Here is a 22,378-nt window from a genome sequence, read left to right on the forward strand (position 1 = left end):
CCGACTTTCGCTTAGGTCATGATCTCGCTGTCGTGGGTTCGAGCCCCGCGTCGGGCTCTGTGCTGACTGCCAGCTCAGAGCCCGGAGCCTATTTCAGAGTCTGTATCTGCCTCTCTCTCTGACCCTTCCCTGCTCACGCTGTCTCTCTCTCTCTCTCTCCCCTAGAAATAAATAAAAACATTTAAAAAAAAAACAGTTTTATAAATATAGGTGGAATTATACCTAAATTATTCACAGCGTATGAGTTCAGTCAAAGGGAGTCGCTGCTAATTCATTTCCTCTATTTTCTGAATTATCTTTGAAGTATTTATGTTATACATTAAACCTTTTAAAACTAAACATTTTGAATGTTTAGAGATATTCAGAAAAAACCATTATAAATTCTACCTTATTTGAAGACAATCTTACTTTAGAGTATAAATAATGGTATGTATTTATAGATTTTTCTAGTAAGTGAATCTGTTCCAATTCCCTATTTCTTTGACTTTCGGGATATTTAGAAGTTGTAAGAAAATAGAGTAAACCAAACAGGTAGAGGGTCTGCTTGTTATCCAATTTCTCTGCTTCAAATAGTACATTGCCTTCTGCCAGACTGACAGGCATTCTTGGATTAAACTGTCTTTTTCTATGCAAAGCAACTGTTTTTCATTTCATATTACATTGTAATGTAATACAATATGTATGTAACATAATACAGTACAACACAGTTCACTTCCAATAATAAATGTCAAAAAAAGAACCAGAAAAGTTACCTTTTTATTGTAAGCCAAATTTCTAAAAAAAAATTCTTAAATTGGATATAGGCTTACATTTAGTTTTATGAGTTTATTTTCTTGATTAATCTAGTAAGTTAAATTTCACGCTTCATAGGCACGTTTTACTTTACATTGAATATATTATTTCAAATGTTGAATATTGGTTTGCTTTGCCTGTGATTCTAGGTCTGTATGTGTTGATTAAAATTGTGTGAAAATATTACTTATTTGTTATTTGTTGCAGAAAGTAAGGTGTGTAAATTCATACGTCCTGTTTTAATCAGTTTAACGAAAACAAGCTAAGAATTATTTGGGTGAATAATAGAAGTGTGAACAGACTCCTAATTAATATACGTATCAACATTTCTCTTTGGTGTTCCCAATAATACGTGTATACATAAAACAAAAAACACCAACCAAGATCTACGTAAAATTTTGTAACATAAAACTCCCTGTTAGTTGGCTATGGGTGCTATAAAATGGCAAGTGGTCCTCTGTACTATGTTTAACTTCTTATAAATTTCAAGCGCATTGAAAGTTTGGACTAAAAGGAAAGTAGAATCCGTTGTGGGTATCGGTAAATGCAGCTATCGGCAAACTCTTAACCATAGGACAATATTAAATCAAATTGCTGTATTTGAAAAGGTTCATATGCTGCTTAGTTCAGTTCTGGATTGTGCAGAGGAGGGGAAGCGCCCATAGGTAGCAGCACCTTTTTCCTAGTCCTCTTGGTACCTGAGTCCCAGGTCTGAACATCACCGTTCTCAGAACGCTAAGGAATGCCCGCCTCTTCTGCAGGGTCATGCTTCCCCCTCCCTCGCATCCTTTGCTCCCCTGTTTTATATTCTAATTTCTCTCAACACCAAGAGCAACACACACACACACACACACAGCATCCTTAGAATTAGTTGCAAAAGAAGACACATTTTAATTTTTTTCCCCCCTTACATCCTGAACTCTGACTTCGGATGCTTATCCTGGGGTTCGCCTTCTTGTGCACATAGGGGCTGGCCGTGGTCAGTGCCCACCACAGAGCTCCCTCCCAGACACCACAGGGGGGCCGACCAGCCTGCTAATCGTCCCCGCGTGGTTTTGTAGGCTAGCTATTTTCAAGTCAGTGTTAACTGTTTAAATTGGTACTGTCAGCCTACTTATTCTTTCCACGGGACTTCCAACAGCTATTACTCTAATGAAAAATGTAAATTTTCAGGTTCCATTTGAATAAGCCTCTATAATTCCATAAATCTATAGCAGATAATAATCTTTCTCAATTTGGATTTTATTCCATCCACTTTGACCACACCTGGTGACAGTACCACCTAAAGACGCTGGAGCATGTATCCAACTGTTACCATAGAAACTCTCCACCAGTATCCTCAATTACCATGTTCCACATCTATAGTTAGTCCATAGGTTAATCATCACAATTTATGACAGTTTTGCAGTACATTGTTCAAGCTCGTATCTTGTTGGTTTCTTTGGATGATTTTCTTACTTTGTTTCGGAAGACAAACCGAGCTGAAATTTGTCCTTATCAGTGAACATTTGATTTGTGCCGTGAATAATTTTTCATTTAAAACTAGTCACCATAATTTTGTTATAATAAACATTAATTGAAGATAATCGAGTGTAACCCAGTTTTAGAGCAAGTCTCCAAGCTTTGCATTTGGTTATGTAACTGATTGAAAGCACAGTCCATTTGATCCACATATTTCTGCAGTTTCTAAGAGTAAATGTAGATATGTTATACCAAGAGGAAACTACATGAAAATATTCTTCTACAGAAATAAGAAACTATATAGTATTTCAACAATAGATATTTTCCTATTGTACTGTAGTTCCTGAAATTCTCACACAGAGATCAAAACCATGGCTTTTTCAAAATTTATTTCTTTACGAATTCATAGAAACTAATAAATCAGTGGTACATGGTGAAGTATATTTGCAAACAAATATTTTAAATTGTGCTTATCAGACATAAAAAGAAAGTAGAACTGCTTGGTCTTTACACCCTCGATTTTGGAGATGGGGTAGTCCCTAAGAATACATTTCACTTTCATAGAACTACAGCCCCGGAGAGATTGTGGATTTTTTTCTTTAATAGAACATTGTTGACCTGCATATTTTATCGCTGTCAATATGGAGTCTGTTTTTGTGACTTAAACTGCTACCATGAATATTTTTATCACTAAAGCTAACTGTTGGCACAGTAATTTTTCATTCATGTGTGTGATTCAGAAGGGCTCAACACATAGGCAAATGTATGGTTTAGAGTTACATTTCATGAGGAAAATACTTCATAAAGTAAATTCATTTTTGAAAAATACGATTTGATTGCAGAAATGAATCATAAGTTACTTTTTTCAGGGACTTGTAGATTTTAAAGACAGTAAACTTTTGCTTTAAAGTAAAAGAATTTGCTTCTATCTAAACCCCTATAAAAGGTGGAAGTAAAAAGAATTATGTAGATTGAATTTATGAATATAATGTATGTATTTTGTAGAAGTGTAAAAGACTTATGGATTTTCTGTGAAATTCATTATATATCCTATTCTCAACAGATAAGCCTTTAGTGGGTGTTGTTTTTAACTTCTTGTTATGACTTTCTCTGTTGAAAGAAATAATGAAATTCAGATGTTTTATAAAACTAGTAATTTCATAAAGATGACACTAAAAGATTTTTTTACTCAAATAAATGGAGAAATGAAGATTCTAAGATTATTTAAAATGCAAAATAATACTTTTATAATATGTGCCTTGCATTTTTCCATATGCTGTCTACTAATTTGATATTATTTTGCATTATTATATATGTTACTTTATTTTGAAAGACTATCAGACATACAAATAAAGTATAAGAGAAGTTGGATCATCTCTCAATTCAGGAAAAGCAGTTTAATAACATTTGGTGTTCATCTAGTTAATACTAATTTACCACATGTAATGCATTTAGTCATTCAGTTAAGTAATTAGCAAATGTAAGGGAATACATATGGTAGTTTCTCCATAGATCACAACCCAATACCTTACATCATCGATGAGCACCCATTCATTGCTTACTTGCTACATTCACATCTGCACTGATGTGAGATCTTTTTTTTTTAATATGATTCTGAAGACCCTTCAGCTTGAATTACATAGTTCTTCCATCCACAAATATGGCTGAAAGTTGAACTTGACATAGGATCAATATGATCTGGGCTAAATATCTAAATGTGACTGATTATGTTAGCATCATGTCCACAGATCAATATTGAGTTTTATTATGAGTCTGACCCTGTAATTGCGTTTAATCAATAAGCTTTTGTCTTCCTTCCTTTGCAATTTTAGGATTGTACCATATAGGTTTTAAAAATTACATTTGGCTTACATTTAGGACTCTACTTCTTATGATGACCAGAATGAGATCTATCTGTGAATTTAAAGAACAATAGAGCCTCAGCTCTACCATTGTCAGGAGAGTCTACTTTTACCCTGATAACTGATTGCTTGCCCAATTCATGCTACATTTCTAACAGAGCTAATGTAGTAACACCCCAGCACTCCTTTTGGGTGATGTGTGGCCTTTTTTCTCTCTACCTAGTAAATAACTCACATTGAAGACTTTGACAAAACATACCATTAATGAAAGGAATCATAAAAGCTTGCCTTTTGATAAACCCGCAGGGTCTGCGGGCGTTGAAAGATGCAATCTGCAAAGAAAAAGAAATTTGGGCCTTTGATTGAAGTGCCATTTGGGACGTTATGCTTTGTCTGCGTATTTGCACAAACATGATGCTCCCTTTTTCATATCTCTTAAACTTGAAGCTTGAGAGCATTCATTGCCATTTCTACATGAAGGTTGGTCCCATTAAAGGCTCAAAAAAAAAAAAAAAAAAAAAAGACTGGAAGTGATCCAGCAGAAGCCTGTGTGTTCATTTCTGCCCTAGTTTGCCATTTGGAAAGGAAGCTTCTAGGCATCGCTGTTTGTTTATGAATAGACCTGGGTTCTTTTCCAGTCAGCTCCTTCTTTAAACACATACATAAAACACATCTAGTTTTCTTAAAATTGGAAAATAAGATTGTTTCTGTGATGAATATTAGAAAAGGCTTTGAGTGAAAATAGAATTTCCCCATTTTAAATGATCTGCAGATTTTTCCAGGTCATTTTTCATTAGGCTGCAAAAAAATTGCAATTTATGTTAATATGCTGGATTCCTGGCATCCTGTTTTTTGTAATAGAAAATAGTGTGTTATCATGAGGCATGCATTTTGTGTTCAAAAACTGTATTTGCCCATGAGTAAGCCAAAAAAGTAAGTGTTATCATACATACTTTTCTGAATTTACAGATGCAGACCGTTTTCAGAAACATGGTATGGATGAGTTTATTTCTGCTAATCCTTGCAAGCTTGACCACGCCTTCCTTTTTAGAATACTCCAGAGGCAGACTTTGGATCACAGACTGAATGATTCCTACTCTTGCTTGGTGAGTACAGGTCTGTCCATCCCATTCCCTGTAGGTTAGAATGAAAGATTTTTTTAAAGTGAGAAACACTTGTTATGAAGCGGCATTTTATTCCTGACCCCTTTAATAACTGTAGTTGGGAGTTAGGGATAAAGGATTCCAATCGATTGCTTCCCAATTTGAAAATTATACACTTGAAGACCACTGCTGTGCCACTCAATAGACAGGAGAATAGACTCAAGCAGACGCTGAATTGTGGTTTATCAGTCCCTCTGGAGAAGGCTGAATGAAAATAAAGGCTTTAATGAAGGTTAAAAAAAAAAACCTCTGGAATAGGATTTACTAACACCTGTATAGACATTTTAAGGTTTAAATTCTCACCAAATGTTGCTATCTTTTGTTTCTCTCTTTTGTTTCTAGAAAGGCAGCCTAAGTGGCAGGGGAAAGAAACAGTGAGATAAATGATATGACAGGGTAACATGTAACAGAGGAAAGCTTTGGTTTCATTTAACCTTCCAAAGATAATTTGAATTCCTTAAAAAACTAAATCAAGTAGCTAAACTGCTACTCTCTATGTGTAGAAACCAGCCCAAATTTGAGATCTAAAGTACCATTTACATGTAGAAGGAATGTTTGACTCCTCAGAATGTGGGCATTAAACTGTAGCCTAGGAATTACACGTGCCTTTCCAAGGATTTATATCATCAGCGGCAGTTCCTGTGAAATGTATCCAGCCTGAATATCCCTATTCCTATCACCACATAGTCTCTTGGCTACTGAACACGGTAGCCACCTACAATAAAGCTACATTCTTTTTAAAATAAGGTTTTAGCAGGATATGCTCCAAGATCATCAGACCTAGTCAAATAGGCAGGAAGGATTGAAACAACTTATTGCCATGATCACAACTTACTGTCTTGATAAATCATCTGTACATTCTTTATTAAGTACATCAAGTGCATGGTTTAAACCTGATCCAGCCCAAACTTTACAATTACATGGAGAGTGAAATCATTGCAAAAGCTGATGGTATCTTTCCAGGGACAAGCACACATACAGCAAACATCAATAATGGACTTCTCTGGTGGATTTCCACTCAGTAAAGTCAGTTCCTGAGTTACAAAAGTTGTTTTGGTTATGTGGGTGACCCCACCTGTCATCAGGAGTCTGAGGAGAGCACTATAGTGTGTCTTCAGCTGCATCTAGAGGGTGGTGAGCATGGTGTGATGAGAAAGGGCGTTTGGAGGCAGGATGGCCCTGGATATAAATCATGGCCCAAGGACCGATTTTCAGTGTCTTGAGCAATTCACTAAATGTCGCTGCACTATAGCTTATGTGTCTGTGGCATGGAGATCGTAGTGACTACCAGGCATGATGGCTGTAACATTACAGAGAGCGTGTCATATTTGTGTCCAGTTTAGTGCCTGCACCATCACCACGGTAAGTATTTGAGAGCTTTCTTTCCTCCTTTTCATCTTAGTGTTATTGCTGTCTTAGCTTTCTGAATTTCTCACCAGTCTTTTCCTTCTCTTGTGCAGTTATCCTGCCCCCTTTTAAAATCCTTTGTCTTAGTTCATATAATCCATCAAAACATTTTATGAACAAACTCAGTCTAACCCTGTCCTCCAATATTAGCCAAGCAGATTACCTGCTGGTTCAACTGACTCACATACACACAGACACGAGCGTGTGCACATGCGCGTACACACACACACACACACACACACCCCTTTCACATCTCATTTCTAGAGAACCAAAAACTATTGTAAAACATTGACTCTATTATATTGGTATTGGTCATAGAAGGACAAACAGAATGAGAACAGTGTCCCAAATATGTAAATTCCCAAATAGCCTGTGTTTACTGTTGCCAGACTTAACTAGAACTTTCTTAGTTCACTTTATAAAAACGCTGTGGCAACTCCGAAATTTCAATTATGGTGTCTGCTTTACCCTTCTCTTCTTAATTGGCTCATTCAGGGATCGAAGTTTTTCAGAATGTTATTCTTTGTGACTGATAATTTAGATACTGTGAATTCATTTGGTTAACTTTGAATGACAGTGGAGAAAAACAGGTTGCCCATGTCGTGCTTTGGCAATAACGAGAGAATGGTATTAGGTTACTAGTGTCTCAGAACAGGTTCAAACTGTTGACATTAGCTTTCTGAAATTAACATGAAACATGCTACTAATAAAAAAAAATGACAAGAGACACTTTGCCACAGCTTCTTCTTATAATGTCTAAGAGTGCGTACAGAAAAGCAAATCCTAGTACAGAAAGAATTTTTTTTTTCTCTTTTGCAGGGTTGGTTTAGCCCTGGCCAAGTCTTTGTGTTAGATGAGTACTGTGCCCGTTATGGTGTGAGAGGCTGTCACAGACATCTCTGCTACCTTACAGAACTGATGGAACATTCAGAAAACGGTGCTGTCATTGACCCAACCCTGCTCCATTACAGCTTTGCATTCTGCGCCTCTCATGTGCACGGCAACAGGTATTTTTACTTGCAAACACACAGTGACACGTGTAGGGTTGACTTGGGAAGAGAGAAAAATGTGCTTTGCCACCATCACCTAGTAACAGATTTTAAATAGCAAGCACTTCTTGCAAGAGATGGGAAAAAACCCACAAAGGAAAAATGTACATCAATATGCTGTTGATTTAGGTTGGCTGCACTTTATGTTTCTGTTTGCCATTGAAGCCACTTGAAAGAGAAAGAAAGTAGAATATCTAGGAGATCAGAAGTTGCCTTTTAGTTCTTAGGGACCACCTAGCACTTAGGTCTGCACAGCTGAAGTGTCCTCTGTATTTCCATCATGATGTATATGTATGTCTGGGTAGGACTTGTTGACAGGTCCTTGTATACCTAATGGTCCATCCTTGCCCTTCCACTGTGGAATAAGCTTTCATTGATAAAGCAAGATAAATAATGAGGTATATAGGGAGTCTCCCCCTTAGCTCCTTCTGTGTACCGTAAGAACAGGTCCCCTTTTAGCACCCGGAGCCATTGACCTCACCTCTTGCTTTACCAAAAGGATAAAAAAAAGTCGCCTAATACAGACCCCCACAGCTATGGGCCCCTGAGTTTAAAAATCTCTCCATGTCTCCCTCCGTGTATTCTCTTAACCCTTGCTGCAGGGAACTTATTGGGGTTCCTCCCACAAAGGAGTTACCCCTTATCCCATCCCCCTTTTAGCTTGTTTCAACCATTATTCCATCTCTCTATCTTCATATTTCCTTTCATCCCATAAACCTGTGTAAGCATTCGCTAGCCTCTCAACATTACAGAGTGGTTAAGGGACTCTGAAGTCAGAGTGCTGAGTTCAAAGGAATACAAACTAACAGAGTGAGGTAGGGCAAGCGTCTTCGTCTAGTCAAGTGTCTGAGCTTCCCTGTCTGTAAGAAAGATAGAACACAGTATCTTTCCCGGAAGTCATGAATTGTCTAGGGACTAAATGCATTAGAAAGTGTCAAGTACTTAGAACACTGCCTGGCACATGATTCATCAAACAAAATGTTAACTGGTAGCTTATGTTGTCTTCAGTTTTGTTACCTGTCAAACTACCATTCCATTGTGCTCTTTATCTTCCCAACTGGTCTTCTGTCTCCATTCCCCCCATCTGCTTCTGGCTTCTAGCTACTCACTTGCCAACAAGGCTTCTTGAAATAGATTGGGTAATGACCTAACCAGTAGCCTCTTCTCCAGCTTCACCCTCCATACTCCCACTGAAAAGCTGATGCTCTGGAATTTCCAGGGGTTTGTGCTGCTCGAAACGCTGCTTATCTCCCTGATGCCGCACCGCCTCATGTCGGCTCTCCTCTCATTCATTTTTGACCACCTCCTTGTGAATAAGTTGTGTTCCTCCAGACTCCCAAGCGCAGGATAGCTCTTTTCTCACATCTGTTCTTGAACTTGCTCTTCGTTCTGAGAATTTTTCTACTTCACAGAAAAAGTGTACTTCAGAGAGCTCGCACCTTTCCACAGCGTCGGTGACCTCTCTTTTTACAGGTAACTCCAAACCAAGGACGCTCCTAAACTATAGGTCTCGATTGACCATGGACGGCTTGAATGTTCTGGCATTTTCAACCCTCTGTGTATAAAATTAAGTCTACCGTCTCACTAAACCAGCTTCTGAACCTCTTCTGGCTCCTCGCAGAGGGTGCCTGACAAAAAGTAACAAAATAAGTGCTCAATAAACATCTGATGAGTGAATGAATTACTTCACTGGTCATGTTAATATCACTTCCATAAATGGCCTATTTCCATTCATCTTTTGCTTTTACCTCCGAGACACAGTCTGTTGCCAGTGTCAGCACTGTGAGCACTCCTCAAGTTTGTCTTTTTTGTCATTTCTATTGCACTACCCTAATTTCAAGCCTTCATTTTTTTCTGGTTTATTTATTTTTATACATCTCTACTGCTATTTAAAAAAAAAATAGAGCACAAGCAAGGGAGAGGGGCTGAGGGAGAGAGAAAGAATCTTACGCAGGCTCCATGCTCAGTGCAGATCCCAGTGTGGGGCTTGATCTCAGGAAATCTGAGATCACAATCAGTCGAAACCACGAGTCTGACGCTTCTCCTGCAGAGCCACCCAGGGACCCCTCTCTGATGCTTTTTTTCTCCCTACGAAAGTCTAGCAATCACCTTCAGAATTACAGATTAACTTTTATTCTACTCCTTTACAGAAAATTTCAGTGATTGTTGTTTGATTAGGAAATTAAAAATAAGTTCCAAGCTGTATTACTAAGGTTTTCTCAACATTATTCTTGTCTGATCTACCCCGACTTCTCTCCCAGTATGCCTCCCTGCACAACCTATACCCCAGACAACTCGCTTATTCTGCATGTCTTATTTCTCTTTTTCCAAATGTGTAACCATCCTGTATCCTAAAACTCCTCGAAGAAGGCGTCACTTAACTCAAACACTAAAAACCTTATACCTGTAGTTTCCTTATGAACTTTATCATGCGTACCTACATGCTAAATCCCCACCCCCACTCCCCTGCTTCTATCGTTCTAGGTCATATTTCGAAAGCAAAATCCAGTTCTCATTCACCTGTTGTGCTCTGTAGGAGGATGGGCCACGCTGCCTTGTACCTTGTGGGCACACAATAAATATTTGTTGAGGTGAAGTTGTCACTGTTGCCATTTCTCATTCCACAGTGATTTAAAGCCAGTCCTCAGGATCTGGAACCTCATTATGGAATGCAGCCTTACTTGAGAATTAAGGGGAGATTGCAGATTGTAGTCATTTCCCATCGCCCTAAACTAAACCATCTGTACTCCATAAACTTTGGTGTTGGGGGGGTTATGGAGCAGCGACAACAGGGGACAAGTCAGGATCACTAATCAGTAGCCAACATGAGCAGCTTTCTTTCACTAAAACTGTTTATTAGCTCCTGGCTCTGTCTTACCTCCTCCTGACCAATGGATATCAAACGATAGATCTCCCAATGTTAGTTAGGCAGGACTCCGAAATGCAAGAGGCTGAGAAGGTTGTACTGAAATAGACCTCCCCAAAGACTTTTGTGTGATCAGATTATTTTCATCATTAACACTGAAAGGGATAATTAAATTGAGAACATTAAGTAGGAAATTCAGCTAATGCTTCCCCAAAACATGTGTTTGAGAGACATTTTAATGGAAAGTTACTGAGGCAACTGGGAACTGCCGCCTCGGAGGCAGCCTGGTTTGAATCTATAGGTTGCCATAGTTACTTTTATTCTGTAAAACTATTGTTTTCTTTATAATGGTACACTGTAAAGTATAATTTAAGGTGTGTTTGTGTGTCTGTGCATGTCTTATGCTTAACAGAAATCAATTTTCTAGGTTAAAATGTGTATATTTTCAGGTATCTCCGGATGGTATAGAACAAATACAAGTCAGTCTGGGATTCAACATTTAGGTCATGTGCAGCTTTAAAAAGACAGGGAGAAATGCAGTTTTATGGAAATTTGAACCTCAGTTTGAGGTAGAAGTTATCCAAGATAAGCTGAAGGGGTATGATGTTTCCTGTAATATTTAGAGTCTAACAGATGTCATTCAGAAATGTCATGCTGTGACAATGAAAGAGTAAAAAAAGACAAAAGATCACTACTTGAATCTGACTCCAAAATCTGCAAACTGACCCATATTGGGCAAATCACTTAACCTTTCCGAAACTCCGAAGTTCTCGTGTGTAAAAGGGGAAATGCTAATATGAAGATGTTATTAGAATAACAACTAATAATGTTTTTAGCTTTGCCACCCAGCCACAGAGACGTAAACTGTAAGAGGAGGAAAAACATGAAAAATAGGTAGGTAGAGCTGTAATAGTGGAAATATTTCAATGCCTGTGTAATTCTACTCTTCATTTCTTTGGCAATATAATATTTGGGTTTTAGCAACCTCGCCTCATGAAAACATGCTTCTCTTATCTGAGTCTGCAGTGCCTGATATTTATACAGACTTTTGTTAAAAATACTGTCAATGTCAAGTCCTACTTTTCTACAGTGTTTGCCATAGTCTCTCTTTATGATCGTTTTTATCTGTCAAAACGCATTCAGGGCTCGTTTTGCTCATTACCTGAGCTACCTCTGTCAAAAATTCAAAAGGAAAAAAGATTGCCTTTTGTCATTGACTGAAGTGAAGGACAGCAGTGCCGTCTGGATCTGAAATTTTTCCGGGAGCACATCCTGTTACACAGCATTGAGCACTCGAGGTGCTCTGTGCCGACCTGTCTTCTCTGAATAGCACTCGGAGTGTTTCAGGAATAAAATAATAGAGTTAAACAGAAAAGGTCTGGCTGGTACTAAGACGGAGGAAGAGAGAGAAAAAGAAAGGAAGAAAGAAAAAAGTGAGTCAAGGACAGAAACAGACACATTCCTGCAGGATGATGGCCGCACACATCCGTGAATAACACAGCCACTCACTCAGCGATCGTGCCGCTAAGGACGACAGGAGGGAGAAAGAGACTTTCAGAGACAATGCCTGACAGGGCAAAGTTCTAGGTTGATATGTGTGGTTATACATCTTGGTTTTGCTAGTCAGGCTGAGGGTGGAGAAACTAAAGCAGCAACACAAAATGGCTTTTATGTGTCAGTTTAATGTAAGCTGTAAGCTGTGTACACAATATAGTCACTGGCTGCTCCACAGTCTAGTGGGGCCACCTCATAGCCGCTGCACATCTGACAAAGGCCAGCTCAGATGCGCTATCGTTCAAGTGTAGGGATGGGATGGAATATGACTAGAGTTCATATTTAAAATAATCTCGATTTTCTGTGGACTCCAGATGATCTTACAAAGTAATAAGCAGCCTTTGGAGAATCAGTCACATTATTACACAATGATGTCTCCATCTTCACAGGTACCATTTCCTCTGACGTATCACTTCAGAAATTGTGCCTTAACTTCTTGTCTCGAATGTTAGAGACAGTGGTGCATGTTTGAGTAAAATCAGAGAGAATTGCATCAAATAGGCTCACCAAAATTCTTTCTTACCACTTTTTTTTTCTCCTTACCAGAATTTCTTAATTCTAGTCTTTGATATGTGACTTAGAGAAAATTAAGTGTAAATGTCACATGAGTTGTGAATCTTGAGACTCACTTCTGGGACAAGTGGGCAACCAGATCCAATGCCGTAAGCAAGGTTCATCTTCACATAATGTGGCGAATCAGACAGATTTCATCCTACATGCACCAAAGTGGAAGGGATAGTATAGGGATTAATGAGTGCCTTTTAAATTTACTCTGAAGGTTCTTTGTTGATTCTGTCAGAAACTAGAATAACCTCAGATCTGTCTCAGTCAAGCTTGCCCAGCAAGAACATCTATCCCCACCCAGCCTTGGGTTCAATAGTAGAACAAGGTAATTATGCCTTTCAAAGCAAGACAGACAAGGGGTGCCTGGGTGGCTCAGTCGGTTAAGTGTCTGACTTCGGCTTAGGTCATGATCTCACGGTTCGTGGGTTCGAGCCCCGCATCGGGCTCTGTGCTGACAGCTAGCTCAGAGCCTGGAGCCTGCTTCGGATTCTGTGTCTCCCTCTCTCTCTGACCCTCCCCTGCTCACGCTATCTCTCAGAAATAAATAAAACATTAAAATTAAAAAAAAAAGCAAGACAGAGAAGAACAAAGCGGGAGGTGGAAAGACTTAGTATGTTAAAATAGCACTGAGCCAGGAGTCAGAATATCCATCTTCCTGTCCCAGTTCTACTTATGAGCTCTTTCCTTTTGAGCAATTGGCCCTGTCTGAGCCTCAGTGTCCCATACGTTCATTATGAATAATTATATCAATGCCACCTACCTTATGTTTCTGGAAAACACTATGGGTCTAATGGGATAGTGGCCAAGACCTAGCCAAAAGCAGGAGTCAAGAATCCAGTCACCCAGTGTAAGTAAGTGGCCAGACTGCAACCTCAGGAATAGTTATTAAGATCACCTACTCAATTGCCTCTGTTTTCCTTCCACACCATTCATTCGCAGCACACAGCTCCTAGATTTTTCTGAAATAATGCATAAAGGAGCCCACTGAAGGTAAATCGTTAAGGAGGAGACCAGGCAAAGGTGTTATTGAATATGTGTTAGAACATAAGTCAGGTTAACCAAAGAAGCGAGAGCTACACCAGCTTTCTTTACACATGGGACCTTTAGAGCCTTCTTAGCATCGAGAATCAGGTGTGGAAAAGTTTGAGATCTTGAGTTGGATTTCCATGTAACTTTCTAATATACTAAAGGGTTTTCTTTTTTTTTAAAGAAGATAATATGTAATGCAATTACATAAAAACAAAAAGCTATCTGTGCACATCTGTACCATTTACTAGTACTCTTGCCAGTTCAGGTTTTTAGATCTATGTTGATGCACAAAACAAAATTGAGCTATTTTTCTCCCTCTCTCATAGTGCTTTTATTGGGATGTGGCATCCGCATTATCATAGATAGACATATGTAATGAGTTTGGGAACTTCCTAGCTTGTTATGTATAGATGTCAAATGACTTAACTTTTTAAAAATTATCAAGGGGTACCTGGGTGGCTCAGTCGGCTGAACATCCAACTTCAGCTCAGGTCATGATCTCACGGTTCATAGGTTCAAGCACCATGTCGGGTTCTGTGCTTACAGCTCAGAGCCTGGAGCCGGCTTTGGATTCTGTGTCTCCCTCTCTCTCTACCCCTTCCCCATTCAGGCTCTGTCTCTCTCTTTCAAAAATAAAATTAAAAAACATTTAAAAAATATCAATAACTCCTCTTTAAAACCATCTGGGCTTTGAAGACTTCTAGGTGGAAAGATTTTTACATATCACATTATTAATTAATTTTGTAGTTAACTATCCAGGCTTTCCATCTATCTTTGGAGTGACTTTTGTCAAGTTATGGCTTTCTAGAAAATAGTGCTTTTTACCTAAGCTTTCAAATGCATTGATACTAAGTTCAAGTCGTTCTCTGTACTTTTTGCTCTGCCTACTTTTTTGTTCATTCTAATATTGTTTATTTTTACCTTCTCTTTTAACCCCCTCAATCCATCTTGCCAGAACTTTTGTAACCTTTATTAGTCTTTTCAAAGTAGTAGATTTTGGCTTCATTGAACTATATACTACTCTTTTCCCCTTTCATTAATTTTTTAAAAAAATAAATGTTTTAGAAAAATAATTTTCTAAAGAAAGAAACCAACATTGGCACATTGCTGTTAGCTAACCAGCATTTCTTTACTGGATTTCAATAGCCCATTTTTTTTATTTCCTTTTTTTTTCCCCTTGTTCCAGGGTCCAACTCAGGATGCCATACGTTTTGCATTCAGTTGTCACGTCCGCTCTGATCTGTGGGAGTTCCGTTTTTTCTGGTTTTTCACTACCATGACTGTTTGGGGGAGTTCTGGTCAAGTGTTTTGTCCGATGTCTCTCGGTTTGGGTTTGTGGGACATTTTCATGATTAGACTGACGTTATGGGTTTTTAAAGAGATGAAATACTCCCTCATCTCAGGTGGTCCATGATACCCCCAGGATGTCACTGGTCGTGTTCACTGGGATCACTTGGGAAAAGTGGTGTATGTAGGTTTCTCCACTATAAAGATATTGTTTTGCTTTCTCTAGACACTAGTATTTGAAAACAAATCACTGAGTCTAGCACACACTCGACCGGAGAGTGCCACTTTCCTGGAGGAAGGACCAGCTAGCTGTATTATTTGGAATTCTCCTGCAAGGAAATGTGTCTGTTCTCTATTTACTTTGTCAACCATTATGTATATTAACCTGGATTCATAGGTACTTTCTTTATACTTTGGGTTATAACCTGATGCTGCTTTATTTTGCTCAAACGGTTCTAGCTTGAGCCTTTGAGAGCTCTTTCAGACTGACTCCCTGTGATATGCACCCTCCCTTTTTCTTTTTTTTTTTAAAGCATTTTGTTATTTTCTGGTACTAAGCCATGCTCTGAGCTCATCTTACATTTTTCCCGTCTGGTAAGTGGAAAGCTGTAGCTGCTGCAGTGGTTTCTTTTTTCTACTTCTGCCACTTCTTGTTTTGTATATTTTGAGACTGTGTATTAGGTACATTCAAGTTTAAGATTGTTAAATCTTCCTAGGAATGGAAATTATTGTCATTATTTAATAATGACCCTTTTTACAACTAATGCATTTTGCATTCAAGTTTATTTAGATGATTAACAATGCAGCCTTCTTTTGGTATTTGTCTGATACTTTTAGCCATTCTGTATTCTTGTGTTTTAGTGTATTTTATAAATAGCAAGTAGATTTTGATTTAATTCTCCAATATGATGTTTTCTGTATTTTAATCAGTTTAGTCCATTTACAGTTATGTGTATTGCTATAAATGTACCTATTTCTACCATTTTATTTTGGCTTTTCTTTTTTCGGTTCATGTTTGTAAGTTTTTTGTTTCTTTCTTGCTGTCTTGTTTCATCCAGGTTCTTTTCTTCTAGTTTATTTCCCCCTCAATAGTTTACATTTTCCAACATTTGAGATTTTACCGGGCATGTTGCTAAACTTTTAAAGTTTTATGCTAATCAACACATTTCTTCTCCTTCTAAAGAGTAGAAAGACCTTAGAACATTTCACTCCAGCCACACACCCTTCCTCTCTCACATGCTTCTATTGTCTGGTATTTTAATTGTATCCTTGTTTATTTGTTTTATATTTTACACTCAATACTTGCTTAGATTTAGAATTTTTCCTTTTTTCCTGAAGTACATCTTTTGACATTTCCTGTAGCAGAGCACTTATGGGTAGCGAATTTTTTATTTGGAACTGTGTTTGTTTCTTCTACATTTTTTAAAGAATATTTTGTTAAGTAAACAGTTCTGGATCCACCTTTACTTTCAGAACTTTGAAGATAATACTGCATTCTCTTCTGGCTTCCTTTGTTACCAGTAAGAAAGCTGTTGGCATTCTATTGCCAGTCTTTTGAGGGGGATTTATCTCTCCTCTCTGGAGACTTTCAAGATCATTTTGTTCATTAGTGTTTTGTGGGTTTGCTATAACCTGTCTACATGTGGACTTCTTTTCATGTATACTGTTGGGGGTTCCTGTGGATTTATGATCCATGTACCTTGATACTGAGTCAGTGCAGATTTCTTTGAATTTATCTTAATTTGGATGTGAAGATCCATATTTCCCATCTTTCTGGAATTTTGTTATCTCCTTAAATATTGTTTCTCCCCTAATCTCTTTTCTAAAACTGCAAATAACCATATACGAGGCATTTATCTTCTATATGTCTTAATGTCTGTAATACATATTCTACTTCTTTCTCCAGCTGCATTCTGGGTGATATTTTCAGTTCTGTCTTCTAGTTCAGAACTTGGCAGAGTTTTTCTATAAAGGGCCAGATAGTAAACAATAAATATTTTGGAGTTTGTGGGCCATCTGCTACAATTGTTCAACTGTATGTTTTAGTGCAAAACCCGCCAAGAGGAACATGTACATGAATGTGTGGTTTGTGTTCTAATAAAATTTTATTCATAAAAACAAATGGTGGATTGTGCTCTGCCAACCCTTCCTCTACCTCATTCTCTCTTTAACGAGGACATCTACTTTTTAACCCACTCATTGAATTGTTTGTTTCAATTATTAAATTTTTTTAGTTCTGGAAATTTCTATTTGGTTCTTTTTTAAATCTATTTGATCTTTTTTTTTTCTTTTTCTTTTTTTTTTTGATAGAGAGAGACAGAGAACGCACACATGCACAAGCTGGGGAGGGGCAGAGAGAGCTGGAGAGAGAATCTTAAGCAGGCTACACTCAAGCAGTGCAGGGCTCGATTGCAGTCCTGTGAGATCAAGACCTGAGCTGAAATCGGGAGTCATCCAGTCAGCCACCTAAGCCACTCTCACACCCCCGTTTCATCATTTTTGAACCTCTCTGATTTGATTCTTGGTTTTTATCCCTCCCTCCTTTCCCCCTTCTACCTTTATAATTATTCTAATCAATTTCAGAAACTAAATTTTCTAGGTGTTTATATTTTGTTTCTGGTGACATTTTTGCCATACTCTCTGTTTTCTTGCTCAAATAGCATTTTTTTAGTAAGCATGTGTATTCGAAATTAATCTGTGAGAACTCTACAAGACCTGGCGTGAGAGTACTTTCATTTAAAGAGCATGTGCTCTTGCTTTTCCTTGGTGATAGAGGTGCTACTGGAGCTACTTAAGTTTCTCATCTTGGGGTTTTCTTGTTTGCACGGGTAGTACCCAGTGTAATGAGGTCCGGCGTACGGTTCATATTCTCAGGGAACACACTCTGTAGATGTTGTAGAAACAGAAAGACTTCCTTGTTGGCTCCCCCTTACAAGAACACTGATTCTTTCTGGCCCATCCTTTAACTGATAGTACAGCCCATTCATGGGCCCCGGCTTTGCAGGAGTCTCTGGCTCAGTGGCCCGTGGGGTGGCTGGCCTGGTGGCGTGTTCTCTTGAACATAGCTGAAAAGCCTCCGTGGTGTCGGCCTTTCCCTCCAGGGCAGCCCTGTTATTCACATTCACTCCTACTTTGTTTCAGTTTCTGGTTCATTTTCATTTTCCTGGCTTTGGGAGAATTTTCTTTTTAACTTTCTTATAAGTACAGCACAACATTTAACTTCTGCATGCTTGTTACAACTTCTGCAGCGGTTAGGTGTTTTGTAGTGAAAAGGGGTCTTTTGGAGTATCAAGTCAGTCCACTATACTAGAAGCAGAAGAGTCACATAATAAAATTGCACTTTGGAAAAAAATGTTGGAGCATGTTGAGTATGGAGAACCTGTCGGGACTCTCTNCCCAGGGCAGCCCTGTTATTCACGTTCACCCCTACTTTGGTTTCAGTTTCTGGTTCATTTTCATTTTCCTGGCTTTGGGAGAATTTTCTTTTTAACTTTCTTATAAGTACAGCACAACATTTAACTTCTGCATGCTTGTTACAACTTCTGCAGCGGTTAGGTGTTTTGTAGTGAAAAGGGGTCTTTTGGAGTATCAAGTCAGTCCACTATACTAGAAGCAGAAGAGTCACATAATAAAATTGCACTTTGGAAAAAAATGTTGGAGCATGTTGAGTATGGAGAACCTGTCGGGACTCTCTTCAGAGTCTCTGCTTCCAGTTCCTCCTGATGAAACGCTTTCATCGTCTGTTACATCTCACCTCCTCTGAAAATCCGTGCTACCTCAAAGCTTTGTAACTGTACGTCACTTTGTATAGTTTGCCCTTCTTCACTGTAACTGTACGTCACTGTCTGGTTTTTCTTTTAGTGCCTTTCCCTGTTTTAAACTCTGTTGGAGCAGGAGACATTTCTGTTGTGATATTTTCCCAGCACCTAGGCAGGTACTCGATGAATATTGAGTAAGGAACTGAATGATACTGGGCCATCTGTTTACAAATTTTACAGGTGAAATATTGGAGCACTTGGTAAAGTAGAGTTCACAGTTAAATACTGTTCTTAATGAATCAAATGCAATGATATTTATGACCAGCAGACTCTGTGTAAGCCATAAAGATTGTATCACTTTACCACACAGAAATTAATACGTTAAAACAATGAAATACTCTTTTTCTGTATAAAATTGAAAATGATTATAACAAACGATAAAGACCACAGCTGATGAGGTTGCAGGGAAATAAATCATTTCATGCTCATTGGTCACAGCGTAAAGTGGTAAGTACTTTCTTAAAAAGCAATTCGGGGGGGTGCCTGGGTGGCTCAGTTGGTTGAGCATCCAACTTCAGCTCAGGTCATGATTTCACGGTTCATGGGTTCAAGCCCCACATCAGGCTCTGTGCCGACAGCTCGGAGCCTGGAGCTTGTTTCACATTCTGTGTCCATCTCTCTCTGACCCTCCCCTGCCCGTGCTGTCTGTCTGTCTGTCTCTCTGTCTCTCTCTCTCTCTCTCAGAAATAAATAAAACAATAAAAATAATTTTTTAAAGCAATTTGGTAGTATGGATCACATTTCGGAAAATATCATTACGTTTTTACATGTCTTAGCTTGGGCTGCCATAAAAAAATTCCATCAGTTGGGTGGCTTAAACATTAGAAATTCATTTTCTCACAGTTTTGGAGACTAGAAGTCAGAGATCAAGGTGCCCATGGTCAGGTTCTGGGGAAGACTTGTCCTGGCTTACAGATGACATCCTCTCCCCCCTCCCCCACCATGTCCTCCTATAACAGAGAAAGAGAAGTCTCACTCTTCCTCTTCTTAGAAGGCCACCCATCCTATCAGTTTAGTGTCCCACCCCTATGACTGACCTCTTTTAACCTAATTACCACCTAAAAGTGTAGTGGTGGTTACTCCAAATATAGTAACAATGGGGTCTAGGACTTCAGCATACAAATTTTTATTCATGGTGGACACAGTTCAATCCATAGTACCACTTATCCAACAATGTACTTTCAAGGATTTAACCTAAAGAAGCAATAAGCGACAAATTAAAAATATCATAGTGTAAGATTATGTACACATAAGAGTATAAGCATTGGGCACCTGGGTGGCTCAGTTTGTTAAGCATTCGAGTCTTGATATAGGCTCAGGTCATGATCTCACAGTACGTAGGTTCAGACCCTGCCTCGGGCTCCACATTGGCAGTATATGGAGCCTGCTTGGGATTCTCTTTCTGCCCCTCCCCTGCACGTGCATACGTGCTCTTTCTCGTTCTCAAAAAGCTTTTAAAAAAAATGTACTCTATATATTGTAGTATACATGATAGGAAAAAATAGAGGAAAGAGTCTAAATTCTAATGAAATATTGGGTAAGTTATGGCACATCCATAACATGAAATATTAAAAAGCATAAATTGGGGGGGTGGGAAGCACCCAGGTGGCTCAGTCGGTTAAGCCTCCGACTCTTCTTGATTTCGACTCAGGCCATGAACTTGCAGTTTCATGAGTTCAAGCCTTGCACTAGGCTCTGCACAGGCAGTAAAGAGATGCCTTGGGATTCGCTCTCTTTCTCTGCCTGCCCCTGCCCTACTCACGCAGACTCTATCTTTCTCAAAATAAATAAATAAAACTCAAAAAAATGTTCTCGAGCATAAATTAGGATACTTAAATGATGTGAGAAGATGTTTATAGTTCATTACAAATAAATTCAAATTATAACTATGTATAGATTTAAATTGAACAAAAACAGGAATTATATTTACAAAATGATTGGGACACATAAAGAAATTTTTATTTTTTCTTTATGGTTTTCTGAATTCTTCTCAATTATGTACATATAGACTTGTAATTAAAATTTTTTTTATATATTTTTTTTAACATTTGTTTATTTTTGAGAGACCAAGGGTGAACAGGGGAAGGCAGAGGGAGAGAGGGAGACCCAGAATCCGAAGCAGCCTCCAGGCTCCAAGCTGTCCGCCCAGAGCTCACGAACAGTGAGATCATGACCTGAGCCAAAGTTGTCCACTTAACCAACTGAGCCACCCAGGCACCCCTAAAATATTGTTATTTTTACTAATATTGGGTATGGGGCAAAGATAACCTATCAAAGAACACTACCAATCTTAATACTCTTTATTTTCATTTAAAAATCACCTTGCTATTTTATTTCTATTAAATTCTAGAGTTCTATGCAATCATGATTTTAGTTTTGTTTCAGGAGAGCCCAGTTATCGAACATCTTGATAATGGCCCGTGACCTGTTCATTACTGAACACAAAAACTGAGTCGCAAGATCACATATCTTCATAGAGTCGGAAACTTGCTTTCTTTTTTCAATAAGTATCTCTTTTTTAAATAACCTCCAAAGAAAACAGACTGCAGTTGGAACTTCAAATAAGGGATGGATTCAGAGGGAGGAGTGTTTAGAAAGATGATAGGATTTTTCATTTTCATTTGCAAAATATTTTTTGCAACTGCTAGAAAGTGCTGCTTATATGTCAATGAACATAGGGGTCAAATTAATTTCTTCTGAATATTTAAAATATCAGGTGAAGTGACACTGATTTATGTGACCAATAATATTACCATCCAAATGAGATCTCATTTTGTATGAAACAAGAAGTTTTCTAAGTTAGGGAACAAAATTGAGAGATTATTGTTTTCTCCCTCTTCTTCCATTGTTTCTTATTCTTGTGCTGTGTCTCTCTCTCCTTCTTATTCTGTTCACAATGGATATTGGTGGGAATTACATGAAGTGCAAAGTGACTTTGGCCTGCTGTGCCGCAGGCCCAGTTGACAATTCCAAAATGCGACTCTCCAGGTGTCTCTCCCCTTCTCACTTTGTCCAGAGGAAGCTAAGGTCCTACATTCATCATAGGAGTTGGCACGTGAAAAGAAGCCTCTAAGAAACTCAGAAGCACCATGAACTTTGTTATCTGCCCTGTCATTGCTTACAAATTTCCTTTTGCTACAAGCCACCAAACTGCTGGGACATTATTTGATGAACTTGTGGCAGGGAGGGGGATTGTTGGTGAAGGAAATCTCTCTCATCATTTTACCAGACTTTTCTATACAGTGGTAACTCCGGGTATCTTTCTTCAACCCACAAGCTTCCCGAGCACTTTCTTGCAAGCGATATGCAGACTTCTACAGATTCTGAAACCACGGATGATTTTATCCCTCAAGTATCTAGAGTTTGTCCAGCTGAGAAAATGATTGAGAAAATAACCATAGAATGAATATGTTACAATTTTCATTAAGTAACACTCATTGGCACTAAAGGATTCTTTTGAGGTGGGAGTTGTGCAAAGATCCCATGATCAAATAACTTTGAAAAGTGATGTGAAAGTTAAACAGAT

General features: G+C 38.5%; 1 protein-coding gene across 5 annotated transcripts in view; it reads left to right on the forward strand.

Annotated features, from left to right (window-relative positions):
- The window catches only part of CADPS2 (calcium dependent secretion activator 2), a 397,782-nt gene that overhangs the window by 243,930 nt on the left and 131,474 nt on the right, over positions 1-22,378 (forward strand). For all 5 annotated transcript variants that reach the window (XM_077773241.1, XM_077773245.1, XM_077773242.1 and 2 more), the window contains exons 11-12: positions 5,085-5,221; positions 7,505-7,692. In XM_077773241.1, coding sequence (XP_077629367.1) covers positions 5,085-5,221; positions 7,505-7,692 — 325 coding nt within the window. The remainder of the gene's footprint in view (positions 1-5,084; positions 5,222-7,504; positions 7,693-22,378) is intronic.

The sequence above is a fragment of the Crocuta crocuta genome, unplaced genomic scaffold, assembly GCF_008692635.1.
Source record: "Crocuta crocuta isolate KB4526 unplaced genomic scaffold, BGI_CrCroc_1.0 scaffold16, whole genome shotgun sequence".
Taxonomy (NCBI): Eukaryota; Metazoa; Chordata; class Mammalia; order Carnivora; family Hyaenidae; genus Crocuta; species Crocuta crocuta.